The sequence below is a fragment of the Atta colombica genome, unplaced genomic scaffold (genome assembly GCF_001594045.1).
Source record: "Atta colombica isolate Treedump-2 unplaced genomic scaffold, Acol1.0 scaffold12, whole genome shotgun sequence".
Lineage (NCBI taxonomy): Eukaryota > Metazoa > Arthropoda > Insecta > Hymenoptera > Formicidae > Atta > Atta colombica.
Genome location: NW_017259206.1, coordinates 3,814,827 through 3,828,004, shown reverse-complemented (window position 1 = coordinate 3,828,004; position 13,178 = coordinate 3,814,827). Strand labels below are relative to the sequence as shown.

At 30.2% G+C, this 13,178-nt stretch overlaps 5 protein-coding genes across 6 annotated transcripts in view; 2 read left to right on the top strand and 3 right to left on the bottom strand.

Annotated features, from left to right (window-relative positions):
• The window catches only part of LOC108694308 (putative ATP-dependent RNA helicase DHX30), a 5,169-nt gene extending 3,993 nt beyond the window's left edge, over positions 1-1,176 (bottom strand). Inside the window, exons 1-4 of the mRNA XM_018203719.1 lie at positions 1,113-1,176; positions 501-609; positions 351-419; positions 208-283 (exon numbers count right to left, since the gene is read on the bottom strand). Of these exons, the coding sequence (XP_018059208.1) occupies positions 208-283; positions 351-419; positions 501-609; positions 1,113-1,162 (304 nt within the window). The 5' untranslated portion in view covers positions 1,163-1,176. The remainder of the gene's footprint in view (positions 1-207; positions 284-350; positions 420-500; positions 610-1,112) is intronic.
• A 1,470-nt stretch (positions 1,177-2,646) lies between these two features.
• LOC108694293 (FAD-linked sulfhydryl oxidase ALR) lies at positions 2,647-4,594 on the top strand. The gene is made up of 2 exons (XM_018203692.1): positions 2,647-3,006; positions 3,768-4,594. Exons 1-2 carry the CDS (start codon positions 2,905-2,907, stop codon positions 4,152-4,154), a joined length of 489 nt encoding a protein of 162 aa, XP_018059181.1. The 5' UTR covers positions 2,647-2,904; the 3' UTR covers positions 4,155-4,594.
• Positions 4,590-7,562, bottom strand: LOC108694291 (transmembrane protein 145-like). Its single transcript, XM_018203691.1, has 4 exons — positions 7,314-7,562; positions 5,773-6,205; positions 5,109-5,698; positions 4,590-4,968 (listed from the first exon to the last, which is right to left on the bottom strand). The coding sequence occupies exons 1-4, from the start codon at positions 7,461-7,463 to the stop codon at positions 4,690-4,692; spliced, it is 1,452 nt and encodes a 483-aa protein (XP_018059180.1). The 5' UTR covers positions 7,464-7,562; the 3' UTR covers positions 4,590-4,689.
• A 3,075-nt stretch (positions 7,563-10,637) lies between these two features.
• Positions 10,638-13,178, top strand: part of LOC108694436 (ribosomal RNA-processing protein 7 homolog A) — a 2,755-nt gene continuing 214 nt past the window's right edge. The window contains exons 1-4 of the mRNA XM_018203937.1: positions 10,638-10,916; positions 10,991-11,323; positions 11,911-12,207; positions 12,284-12,369. Of these exons, the coding sequence (XP_018059426.1) occupies positions 10,874-10,916; positions 10,991-11,323; positions 11,911-12,207; positions 12,284-12,369 (759 nt within the window). The 5' untranslated portion in view covers positions 10,638-10,873. The remainder of the gene's footprint in view (positions 10,917-10,990; positions 11,324-11,910; positions 12,208-12,283; positions 12,370-13,178) is intronic.
• Positions 12,437-13,178, bottom strand: part of LOC108694435 (uncharacterized protein C7orf26 homolog) — a 4,046-nt gene continuing 3,304 nt past the window's right edge. Inside the window, exon 5 of one of the 2 annotated variants that reach the window (XM_018203935.1) lies at positions 12,437-13,127. In XM_018203935.1, the coding sequence (XP_018059424.1) occupies positions 13,039-13,127 (89 nt within the window). In that variant the 3' untranslated portion in view covers positions 12,437-13,038. The remainder of the gene's footprint in view (positions 13,128-13,178) is intronic. The other variant, XM_018203936.1, reaches the window with a different exon arrangement.

Sequence of the window (13,178 nt, the reverse complement as noted above, 5' to 3'; positions counted from 1 at the left end):
TATATATATATATATATATAAAAATACAGAACATTTTATATTTAATACAATCATACAATACACTTATAAAAAACGACGAACATAAAATTTAATACACATAAAAGATAAATTTTGCACTGTATTTCAATTATAAATTATTTCTAACTTAATTTTCATTTATTAGATTTGAAAATTATTTCATAATATAAAAAAATAATTTATACATACGTTTTTGGTATATAATTTTCTTATTAATTCTGTAGTGAGATTTACTATCCTTTATTTCGAATTCATCGAAGACTTGCTGTTAAAATTTTTATTATCTTTAATAATTGAAATTTTATTCCTGTTATGCGTTATAAATTGCTTACCTTTGATAAGTTTTCTCTTGTAATATTTGCATGTAAATGACCCATATTTTTGTATTCAAAATTCTTTTCCTATTTACAAAATAATAAAATAGATTCAGAAAAATTATTTGCACAATATACATAACATACAAAATTACACCTTTAATGTACCTGAATTAAATGTTTATCTTCATCTTTCACAGAAACACAATATCCCGCTGCAGTATGCAAGTCTCTAATCACATTTTTATTTGAATATATTACATGATACTGGTAAAGCCTATATAATAAAATTAATTTATTATATATATCACAGAAGTAACTTGTATGAACAATCTATTAAAAGTAGAATAAAAATTGAATTCCACTTCATAAAAATTCAAATCTATTGAAATTGACTTCATAAAAATTGAAATTCATTAAAAATTGAATTCCTTTGAGAAACTTCCACTTTAAATATCCAACAGCTTTGTCAACTATATTATACAAATAAAATTAAATCTTCAATTTCAGCAATCACTAATTAACTGATAAATTAGCAATGAACAATCCCTTATGACTCGAATAATACAAAATTATATACTATAAATTATAAATATAATACTATAATTATAAATACTATACTTTTGAAACCTTGATCTAACTTTAATCAACATTATGACACAAATGAAACTGAGTCTTAGCAATTGCTAATTAACTATGACAAATTAGCGAGACAACTGAAAATGAGAAATGAGATACAGTAAATAATATATATTATTGTTATATATTATTGTTATATACCGTCTATATGCTAATCTTTGTCCAGGAAATACTTGTAACATTCCCAACATTTTTTCTTTGTATATATGCACTCTTTATTTCATATATATATATATATATATATATATATATATATGCTTCCTAAAAAGAAAATGTATTTTTGGAATATGCTGAAGGTTCAAGCAAGTTCTTAAATAAAAATAGCAAGAAATTCAGAATCAGTTTGTATACCTCGAATATCGTAATCAAGCCGGATCAATTCACGTGGTTGAGATCGAAGTTTGTGTTCTTGGTTATGGTTCACACTTACCGTTTGCGATCAGAATGAACGAAATGATCCAGAAAGTTTGTGGCAGCGCTTGCACACACAAGGAAATATTGTTAAGACTTTTTCATATACAGGATAATAAAGCATTGCTTTTTATCTGTACCACTTATAAAGTACCACTTATGCGTTTTCGATATTCTCGCGTGTAGTTCTCACACCATCTCGCACAGTCTCTAAAAGCTTTCTATCTTTCGGTAATTCCACATATTTACCTGCAATCGCTGCATAAATACCGACTGTGATAATAATCGAGCTGATGATACCAACTGTAGTATCCTGTTCATCAATCCATGATGGTTTCTTCCATGATCCTATAAAATTTGTCCTATAAAATGATAAATATCTTTTATATAGTCTTTCATTTATGTATGTCTCATCGATGTATCTGCACTTATACATGTAATGTGATAGTCTATCCTCCATCCATAATTTGCCTCGTTGTTATCCACTACTCTCAGTCGACTCAATTTAATTATCTGACAAGGGTTGAAATAGAAATGTTTCTGCTTGCAACACTTGACACCGCAAAAAGCGACAACATTATCGTTTTAATCTCCCTTTTTTAAGATAATCTGAAACATCATATAATATAAAAAAATTGCATAATGTATATATTTAATATTACAATAGCATTCATAGCAACATAAATTTCCTCTTAGCAGAAAGAAGATAAACGACATTAGAAACGATAAATTAAATGAATTCTTTTTTCTTAGATATTTTTTTATGATTACTATAGAATAGAAGTTTTCTCGTTGAGATTCAATGAGAAACAATTCTAAGTCTAAAATCAGTTTGGAGTATTTAATCGCGATAACTTCTCCGAAATAACAGAAAGCAATAATTTTTATATAACTTTAGCTTTGCTTAGGATATCTAATCTAAAGTCATTGATGATGTGCATTAACGGTACGGAAAACGGGACTTTTTATTGTCATCATGAACAAGATTTATCGTCTCGAGAGAGTGTTAATGCATTTTACTACTGAATTGCATAAGACATACACCATAGCATAAAAATATAGTTTAATAACAAAAGATTTACTGGCCGCAAAAGTAACAGATGTATTTTTTTTATTAGTGGATAAAACATTTTATAAAATAATTAATAAAATCTCGTATGTAACACTAGTTTTTGACGACGATAGAAATTATTATTGTTTATTAATACAATGTATTTTCACGCATCACCCGATATATAATTCAGCATTTTCGGATTAGGGTTAGATCAGATTGCATTATGGAGTGGTTCATCCGCTGTGAGAGCGGCGATCATATAAAAATTCCAGTATTATAAAAACATGCCTTTTATAATACCCCACGAATTCGTTTCGTCCCGACTACATCATGTGTGATTTTATTGTAAACACAGAAAGGAAAGGGTAAGGGGCTCTAAGCGTTGAAAGTATTGTCTCGCGAGTGGACTTAGAGGTTATGTCGCACGTGAGATTTATGTTAACCTGCTTACGGTGACACTTGAGGATCATGATGCACGAAACGAACGAGAAAAAGCCAGAGAAACCCTGTCGCGCTTGTATGGACTTCCAGACATGGGCGAAACGCCAGATGGAAGCCTTCTCGGAAAAGGTAAATCGGTAGTTTATTGACAAATTTATTGAGGCTTCATTATCAATTTTGTCGCTATTACTCAAGTTTCAGAGCTTATTTCATCAGAAATAATTATTCTTATCCTATTTTTGAGAGGCAATTATTCTTGCTTTTTATTAAATTAAATTAAATTAACGTATTATATCATTATAATAGATCTGTTCTTTTTTCAGTTGAATTTCTTGTTAATTTTTTTCTTTTTCTCTTCAATATGAGAATGCAAGGAGAAAAACAGGGAAGATGAATCATCTGAGAAATTCAACCAAAAAGAACAAACCTATAATAACAAAAATTCTATTAGGATTCTTCAATTTTATACAATATAATAAAATTTTATACAATATAATAAAACAATATAATAGGCTAATGAGAGTCAGCAACGATAAACGGCACAATTATTTATTGAACTATCAATATATAAATATTAGATTGATGTTATTTTTATTTATGTACACAATTTGAGTATTAATAGTTTAATTATAGTTTCAATTATTGTTGCTGACTCTCATTAGTCTATATTTTTTTCTTTATATTGAACAGACTTGTTACAAATAACAATGACAATTACAAGCTATTATTATAAATTATAGACCAGTTCTTTTCAGTTGAACTTTTTGCATGAATCATTTCTCTTCTTTTTCTCTTCATTGGAGAAGAAGAGAGAAAATGAAGGAGAAGTTTAATTGAAGAAGTTTAGTTAAAAAGAACAAACATGCAATTTGTATAAATTTTTATTTCAGGAACAAAAGAAATCGGAGCAAACATCAAATGCAAACAACATTCGACAGAGTTGTCCTTTGGACAAAGACGAATTGGGTTCGAAGACTTGGGCTTTTTTGCATACCATGGTGGCATACTATCCTGATCATCCAAATGAGAAACAAAAGGCTGACGTGAACAGCTTCTTTGATACATTTTCCAAATTCTATCCTTGCAATATATGCGCAGAAGATCTGCAGAAACAATTTAAACACTCGCCACCGCAGACCGAATCGCAGGAAAAATTGAGCCAATGGCTGTGCAGAATTCATAACGAAGTCAACAAGAAACTTGGAAAACCAGAATTTGATTGTAAACTAGTGAATCAGAGATGGAGAGATGGTTGGTTAGATGGTTCTTGTGATTGATAAGTAGCTATAATAGTCTTAGAATGTACAATGGGACCTGAATACAATACGAATTATTGTGTAAATAATTATTGTAGATTTTTTCATTGAACAATCTATTGCTCTTAAATTTGTTGGTACAATGTACATAAGAAAATATGAAAATGAAAATTAATAGCAATATATGTACTTAAAAAGCTTTCCATGTTCAGCTTTTTTTCTGCGGGGTAAATTTACTTTAAAGTAAGAAGTAGGAACGAAATTGCATCATACTTTATTATAAACATCTTCGTGACAAGAGAAAAATTGTATAGATTCAGAACTTACATACAAACGTTTGCCAGTGGCAATTTGATATTGTTAACATTATTATTTGAATTGGGATTTTCTTGATAGACACAATGCAGAAATGTGCACATTGTTGCATTGCACTATATATGATAAAAAATATATTGACAATATAAAATCTTTTTTTAATAGCCATTTCATTTTTGCAATAACTTCTTCAACAATGCATTCCACCAGTGGTTGCACATTTATTTACTATGTTTGTTTTTTATTCTAAATTTCGTGGTCGATTAACACAAGCTGGTGACCGTGTGATAGTAAATGCGGTAGCTATTCGAGGAGCAGGCTCGTAGCTGTGATCCTGGCCATAACCACTTATAGGTACAACTTGGAATGTTCTAATGTGGAATGGAAAACGTTTGTTATTCACAGATGGTCGAGTTACATATAAAAACAGTATGTGACCCAAGAAGACAATGAAGAGGGAACTTCCTTTGGCCACGCTCTCTCTCACCCAATCGTCTACGAATTTTGTGTTGATCAATATCTATAGAAATAAAAAGAAAGACATGTTTTATTTTTACAGAATATTTTCTATATAAGCTAAAGATTATAATAAACAATTATTTCAAACAAAATAATTTTTGGTAGTTTTTGTTTGAAACAATTTTTTATATGTATGCATACTGTTAAAGGATGAAAGAGGAACCACACTGATCCCAAGAAAAGTAGCGAAGAGTAGAAGTGGAGCTTCACATGCAATTTTCTGACGGTCTTAAAACAACGAGTGACAAACACGAGCCAGGCAATTAATTTCAATGCTATTAAAATATAGCCCGGTAGCGATTCGTAAATATACAACACCAATCCTGGATCGAATGCCTCGAATTGATATATACACAGCGACATTTGACAAAGACCAGTAATACTGACAAATAATATAAGCCATCGGATTTGCGACGCTGTAAGGACACTTTTGGTAACCGTGTAACCGAGAGCAAGTAGCAGCATAAGAACTGTATACAGAGTCTCGGAACACGCTTCTAAGAGTTGACCTAGTAAATAAGCATTTAATGCTGACATTCCTGTCAGACCAAGATTAATATAATTATAAAGCTCGCATGACACTCCCAGTAATTGACACAGCAGGGAGGCTATGAACAGTTTGTAGGATATATGCAACAGCCTCCTGGAGCGCAATTGTAGCGCTATGTAGAGACTGAGAATGAGGAATATCGTGTACAAGCAGACGGTTGGTATCAGCAATGGCAGTATGTCTAAAATGAAAAACGGATACAATTAAGGAACGCTACTCTGAGACTCGCCGATTGTCGAAAGTCAAATTACTTGCAGAATTCGTCCGCGGAAAAGTGCTCCTTCCAAAATGTCCCGAGCGGCGCATTGGTCAACGATAAATAATACGTAACGTTCAAGCCTTTCGTGGAAGAGCAGTCGGCTAAAACCATATACCACCATCTCGGCCGGGATGAGGTGAATCTTCTCTGGTTAGTGCATCGAACTATACCGTCGTCATCCTCGACGCATCCCGAAGCGAAGCTTATTCTCGTCGATGTATTCAATGGTATTATTTGACCTTTTTCAAGAGAGAGAACACTTTCTTTTTCTTGACACGTCTTATTGGAAGGATAGACAGCGGGCCATTGATGTTCTCCATCGTAGTACAGAAGGAGTTTCAAATTGCGTTCTTCACCTCCTAATTGAAAGTGGAATCGAAAAGTACCAATTTCCGTTAAAAAACAGAATCTCGCGAGGAATGCCCAGTTCTGAAAAATCGCAAATTCAAGTATTTGTACACTCTCGTTATTCTATAGCTACGTTTTTTTAAATGGTTTACAAATCATTGGAGTCATTGCTTCATTAATAAATAATAACAGTATTGCTTCTGCATTGGATTATTAGACTACATCTAAAGCATATTCCCAAGTAGCAGTGACGTCAAATAATAATATTTTAATAACGTCTTAATAACATTTCAATGAACGTCTTCAATAAGATGTCATTAAAATGTTATCTTGCTACTTGATTTAATTCTAAAAATATTATGCAACAGTTTCTAATAAATATAACAGTAAAGATTAAAAGATTTATAATTAATATCTATACATATGTTATTAGTATCAGAAGAACTTCCGCAAATGCAATGAGAGAAAAAAGTATGGAAAAGATTTTTATAATTGCATGTCTTTACAATCCATTAAATAATAAATTATATTATCAATGTTATAATTTTATACTTAGGAATATAAACAAATACAACATCTATGGTATGTAATAGTTACATCGTTGAATGTAAAATTATAACATTGATTAGTTATTGTTGTTTATTAGATTGTGCAAAGACATACGATAATTATAAAAATATTTTTTATTGTTTATAATTTAAGCCACATTTTTCAATTTAAATGTAATTTTAATTAAAAAAAAATATTTTTACTATATTTTTCCTTACAGCATTTGCGAAGAGCCTTTTGATACATTCTAATGAAATGTGTATTAATTAGAAATTTGTTAATCTCTCTCTTTCTGACTTATTAAGATCATTAAAACATTAAATCATTAAAACACTACATCAAATTTAAATAATAAAAAAGAAATGCAATTATATCCCTCCGGGAATACAATTCTTATTACTTTAACATTAATTATCGCCTTTATTGTTCGCTTTATATTTGCATTTTAAATCGTACTTATTTAATGAAAATCTACTCGTTTTTTATTAACAGCAGTAGAAACTCATTGAAAACTTCGCTCATAGGTACACGTCGCACAATAATATTGACCACACAAAAGTGCTATGGATTGAAACTCCGATGAAACGACTCGTGATTTCGTTTGATATTTTATTAAAATCAATTCTACTCTGGTAATTACTGTGGATGTAATCAAGTCGCCCTGGAGTATCTTGGCATCAGCGTGTCGAAGTAGCGGCAGATGCGCAATCGAAAAGAGCAGCAGCAGAAAGCCCAGCTTCACCGAGTTTCGAGTGCGCGAGGCTCGTGCGACGAGCGTTCCTCCGCACATTACTATACCGTGATCGCTAGTTGCATACTGTCAGTGGTTAAGCGGCCGCTTTGATCAATATTCCCCGGAGTCATGACTTGTATATCGATTTGATTATTCGCACGAAACGGATCGACATTCGCGAGATTGTTGATGTGAGAAAAAGGAAAAAAGGTCAAGAGAATGCTCCCACACATGAAATTTTGTGTTGTAGTAAATTCTCCCTTCCATGTATATATTTTCTATTTCCTTTTTTTCTTCTACACTGAAAAAATTTATTAAATTTTAATACATATTTCATACATTAAATAGTAAATAAACGTTTATTTACAGTAAATAATTATTTAATAAAATATATATTATGTATATATATATTTATAAAAATATACATTATATATATTTTTTTTTAATGAAAATGTTAAATTAATGTTTTTATATCAAATAAATGTATGTGTGTATGTTTACATTTAGTAAATATTTACTTAGAACTATTCAAACAAATATTTATTAAAATTTAGTTTTTCTTTTTCAGTGTAATGTTTGAATGTACGTTTTGATTATGGGAGATTTAGGTAAAATAATAATGTAGCTATAGTTTTATTACTCTAATTACTTTTTATCATCCTGATTGATTATTATTCAGCACTCTTTCACACATTTTGTATAGATTTTATGTAGATATTAAATTAGAATAGAAGAGAAAAAGGAACATTTTTCTAGAAAGTTTAATCTATAATTTTATTGACTTTTACTCTAAAAAATAAAATCTCTTTCTTAAAGATTGAAAATTGAGCAAATGTTTTTTTTTTAAGATTGGCTTCATTTTCACTTTTTAGAGATTCCACTCCAAAAAATTTAGAGAGTAGATAAAAAATGAAAGAAGTTAAGTGTATTATAATAATTGTTCGCGTGTCCCTGACATTTGCGTGCAAGACGCTTGCGCGGCATGTAGTATGCATGTGCAATGTGTCGCATTCTCGCCAGTTGATCGAATTGATTACTTGCAACACAACGACGAGAAAATAATATCACTCACTGTGTATAACGTATTATTTAATTTACTAGTTTTTAATTTACTTTACTTTAGAAAATTTAATTTACTTTAGAAAAAAAAATTAATTCTTTTAAACAAGTCACCTCGTTTACATTTTTTGTATTTAAAAGAGAAACAAGAGAAACCGACAAGTTTATATTTTTAAAAAAATGAAAAGATAGCAAATGTGTAAATATTTATTTATTTATTAAAAAATATTTTTAATAAATAATATTTAAACAAAATAATAAAAGAAATAGGCTCGCTGGATTAAATCGATCATAATAAATAATGAGAAGATTTAATAAATTAAATAATTTATACTCGAATATCCTGTTGATTCAATATCGATATTATTTGTCGTAATAATATTTATTTATTAAAAAATATTTTTTTTAATGAGAAATAAAACGAACTGAAGTAACAACAAATTTGAAAATTGAATTTTTGGTGGATTAGATTTCATGAATGGAAATTGTTTTTAATTAATTTTTTTCTATGTATCTTCATGAATTTCAACTCTCTGCTTTCAAATCATCAAGCGAATCCTCTACTTTTAATTTCTTCTTTTCTGTACATGTATTCTCCAAAATTGAAACATACGAAATTATTTTCAAATCTATAATCTAACTTAACTCTTGAAGCCGCCTCCTAAAGTCCATTTTATTTCAAAGTTTTGAAATAGTATAATAATAGAATTTTTTACATTTGTTTTATTTTATAGTTTATCTAATTGTTGTTTTATCAACCTTCCTGTTGTTTGAAAAAATTTTTGCAAAGTTTAAAATAAAATAAATATATATTTGATCGTGAGAGATTTTGAAAATAGAGAGAGAGAGAGAGAGAGAGAGAGAGAGAGAGAAATCGAAAATACTGGCCCGTATTCAGAACGAATTTTATCTCTGAAATTTTATAGTATGCGTAATGTAAATTATAGCATGTTAATGCGCTAATATCGTTGTAAGCATGTTCTGAATATGAGCCACTGAGTGCAAAGAGTGCAAAGAACATGAACAGACCTATACCTATAGTCATATTGAGATTGTGCTGCACACAATAGTAGGAATAAGAAATTAGGAATAAAGAATACGATTTTTAACCTATCAGACATCGAAATTAGAATCCTAGATATAACAAAGAAGCGCAACCGCTGTCCCAATTTTTTATTGGTTCCGCTATTTTTTCTACGGATAGTCTTCTAGGATTTTAATTACGATAAGTATCATGATTTTTAAATCTTGATATATTGTAGTCTCCAAAGAGAATCAGTATTTCTTTGTAGTCAGCAGAAACACTACTGTTATAAGAATCGCACTCCATTTGCGGAATGATATAAACGCAGGTTGCCATTTTTTCTTCAGACGATTAATTATAATCGTTAATTATAATCTTTAAATATGCTTGGTTGCGCTTCTCTGTTATATCTAGGACTCTAATTGAAATATACGGTTTTTGATAGGTTGAAATCGTTTATTCTTTATTCTTCTATTCCTTATTCTTTTTATTGTGCGCAGGACCTTATGTTATGGTTCTTGCACACAGAACGCGGCAACACTTACTCGCGCAATAGAAGTTATTGCGATAGTCAATCATCATCTCGCTTACTCGAAAGTAATAGATATATAATTTCCACTGCGTGACAAAAGTTGAACTCAATTCAATTTTTGCCGCGCGGCGAAAGTAAAGCCGGTTCTACATTAGTTGCAAGCTGATCGCAAGTTTGCTACAGCCAATATGAATATTGATTTTTAAAATGCAAGCTTCAGATTGGCTGTCACACAACTAATGTAGAATCGGCTTAAAGGGCTCCGCACAATAAAAGAAACAAGGAACAGAGAACAGAGAATAAGAATTTCAATCAGAACCTATCAGAAACTGTGTATTCTACAGTGCATGATTTCTGATAGGTTAAAATTCTTATTCTCTGTTCTCTGTTCCTTTTATTGTGCGGAGTTTCTAATTACATCATTTCTAGAAGTTTTGTATGGTAAGGCCGACTTAAGGCTCCTGCACACAGAACGCGGCAATGCTTGCGCGCAGTGGAAGTTATCCCACTAACTAATAATTCTGTTTTTAAGTCGATCTCACCATGCAAAACTTCTAGAAAGGATGTAATATTATTTCCGTCGCGCAGTAAGCGTTGCTACGTTCTGTGTGCATTATGTTATGCCATGCCTTGCCATGTGTGGTTGATTCTAAGAGAGTTTAATTTGTGAAGTGTATTTTACTTCCCGAAGGATAAAAAAAAAAGAAAATTCTGATTTGTGTATTGCATCATTTGTGCATTAAAAAAATTGCCTGAAAATCTATAGTGCATAAACTGTAACATTTTCAACGTAGGCAGTAAATTTGGAACACAATCTTAGATTCAATACAGTAGTAAGGTTAGACCTTAAAGATGGTTACGAAAGCCAGTAAACAGAATGCGAAAAATTTTAAAAGTAAGTCATTGTTGCATACATTAAAAATATACATATCTTGAATTATGTTTGAACGAAATTATTTCGACTTGTAGCGCTATGGGTTCGCTTCGACGCGGACAGTTCTGACAAGCATCAGCTATTTTTCAAGGAACATTCCATAAGAAATCAGGAACCGGAATATCCCAGGAAACGAACTCTCTTTGTGTTGAACGTACCGCCGTACGCTACCATTGATTGCTTGAGCAATGCATTTGCTAATCTGTGTGGAAATGTACAGTCTGTTACATTTTCAAATACAAAAGGGTTCAAAACCGCATATATTGTTTTTAAGCAGGAATCCTCCTTAGATAAAGCTATGGAATTTTCAAAAGATTTCATAATTACTTTGAAAAGTGAGAAAAGCATTTGTCTTACAGGATTAGAAAGTAAGTTATTTATTTCTTATAATCTGTAGATTTGTTTTTTGTAATAGAACTAGTGTATATTTTTCGAACTTAAAGTGAAATAGATGAAATGTTCGATATTTGACAAAAATAAGAAAAAAAATTTAATGCAGTTTAACAGAAATGAAAAACAAATTTTACTGTCACTTGAGGTTTGTTTTTTATTTCTCACTAGGCTGCAAGAAAATTTTCTTTTTTACTTTCACCAAATATCAATTATATACTTACTTTCATTTTAAATTCCAAAAAGTGTACTAGTTTAATGATAGAAAATCAAATCTTAGAGCGATGTTCATATTCAGATCTTATATTCATCTTAATTACAATATTAAGATGTTGTGAACCAATCAGCACTGTATCAGTATCTTAAAATATTACTTAAGATGGTTTTGAAATAAGAACGAATGAATATCATCTTGTTTTTTTCAGCTGAATTTCTTACATTATTCATTTTTTCTTCTTTTTTTTTCTCCACTTGGAAAGAAAATTAAGAAAAGACGAATGATGTAAGAAGTTTAGTTATAAAAAATGGATCTTATTATTTTTGAACTTATTTTTTGTTTAAACAGGATGGTGTAAAGAATATAATGATACTTTATATGACGAACAATTAATGAAGAAAGACATTGAGGAATGTATAGCTTCGTATGACAAACAAATACAGGACCATATCGCACAAGAGAAAACTGCAGAGGAGGACAACGATGGTTGGGTAACTATAACAGGTGGAAAGAAAAGAGGACAATTTGCTCCATCCAGGAAGGAATCTACCATCGGCAAGGTGCAACAGAAAGAGGAACAACGGAAGAAGAAGAAGCAGTTACTTAATTTCTATACTTTCCAAATTCGTGAGACAAAAAAGCAGAGTAAGTACAATTATTCATTATAAGATTTATAGTACAATTCTTTTTAGAATTACGTTGAACTTGATTTTTCTTTCAGATTTAGCGGAGTTGCGAAAGAAGTTCGAACTGGACAAAAAAAGATTGCAAGAATTGAAACAAAAACGGACGTTTAAACCATTTTAGGTATGTTATGTGTATTAAATGTTATAAATAATATTAGGATATAATTGTAAGATTAAAATCAATTGCGTTTTGTCAGAATCGTTTTATTTTTTAGTAAAACAAATATACAATTGTTTAATGATTGTATTTTTATGTACAAATAATAATTATTTAGAATATCACGATCAAAATAAACTACATTATCATCGTTATTGTCGCCGCCGTCGTCATCATTATTAAGTTGATGCAAAAATGTTATTGATTTTTACTGTTTTAAACTTTGGTGCTTTATTCTATAATATGTTAAATAATATGTTCAATTATGTTCATGTTGCATCATTTCAAGTATTAATTTCGCTCTGTTAATTCTATCAATAATTTTGTTCTCGATGTTAACTTTGTGATCAATCATTATTATTATTAAATATAAAAAAAAAGCAATTCCAAGCAATTTTTTATACAAATCGAAACTAAATTTAAAAGCAGCAGCATGAGAGCCTTGAAAATGAAGAATTGAAAAGAATAACCTTCAGCCATCGATAACAACTTGAAGACAATTATTGAAACGGATTAAAAACTATTAGAAAATAACTAACAACTAATCAAGCAACAATTGTTCGCCATTTGAACCAAATCGGAAAAGTAAAAGCTTAACATTATTTTTGCATCAATCTAACAGTTATTTTCATCTTAAGTTGCTTTAGTAGCGTAAGTTTGTAATGTCCATTCTATCAAAAAATGCTGATACGATAATGGTTGTAGAAGGGCTAATAGTTCTTCTGAAACAAATGTTAAATTTATTTATTGTATAATATATTGTAAACTAGTAG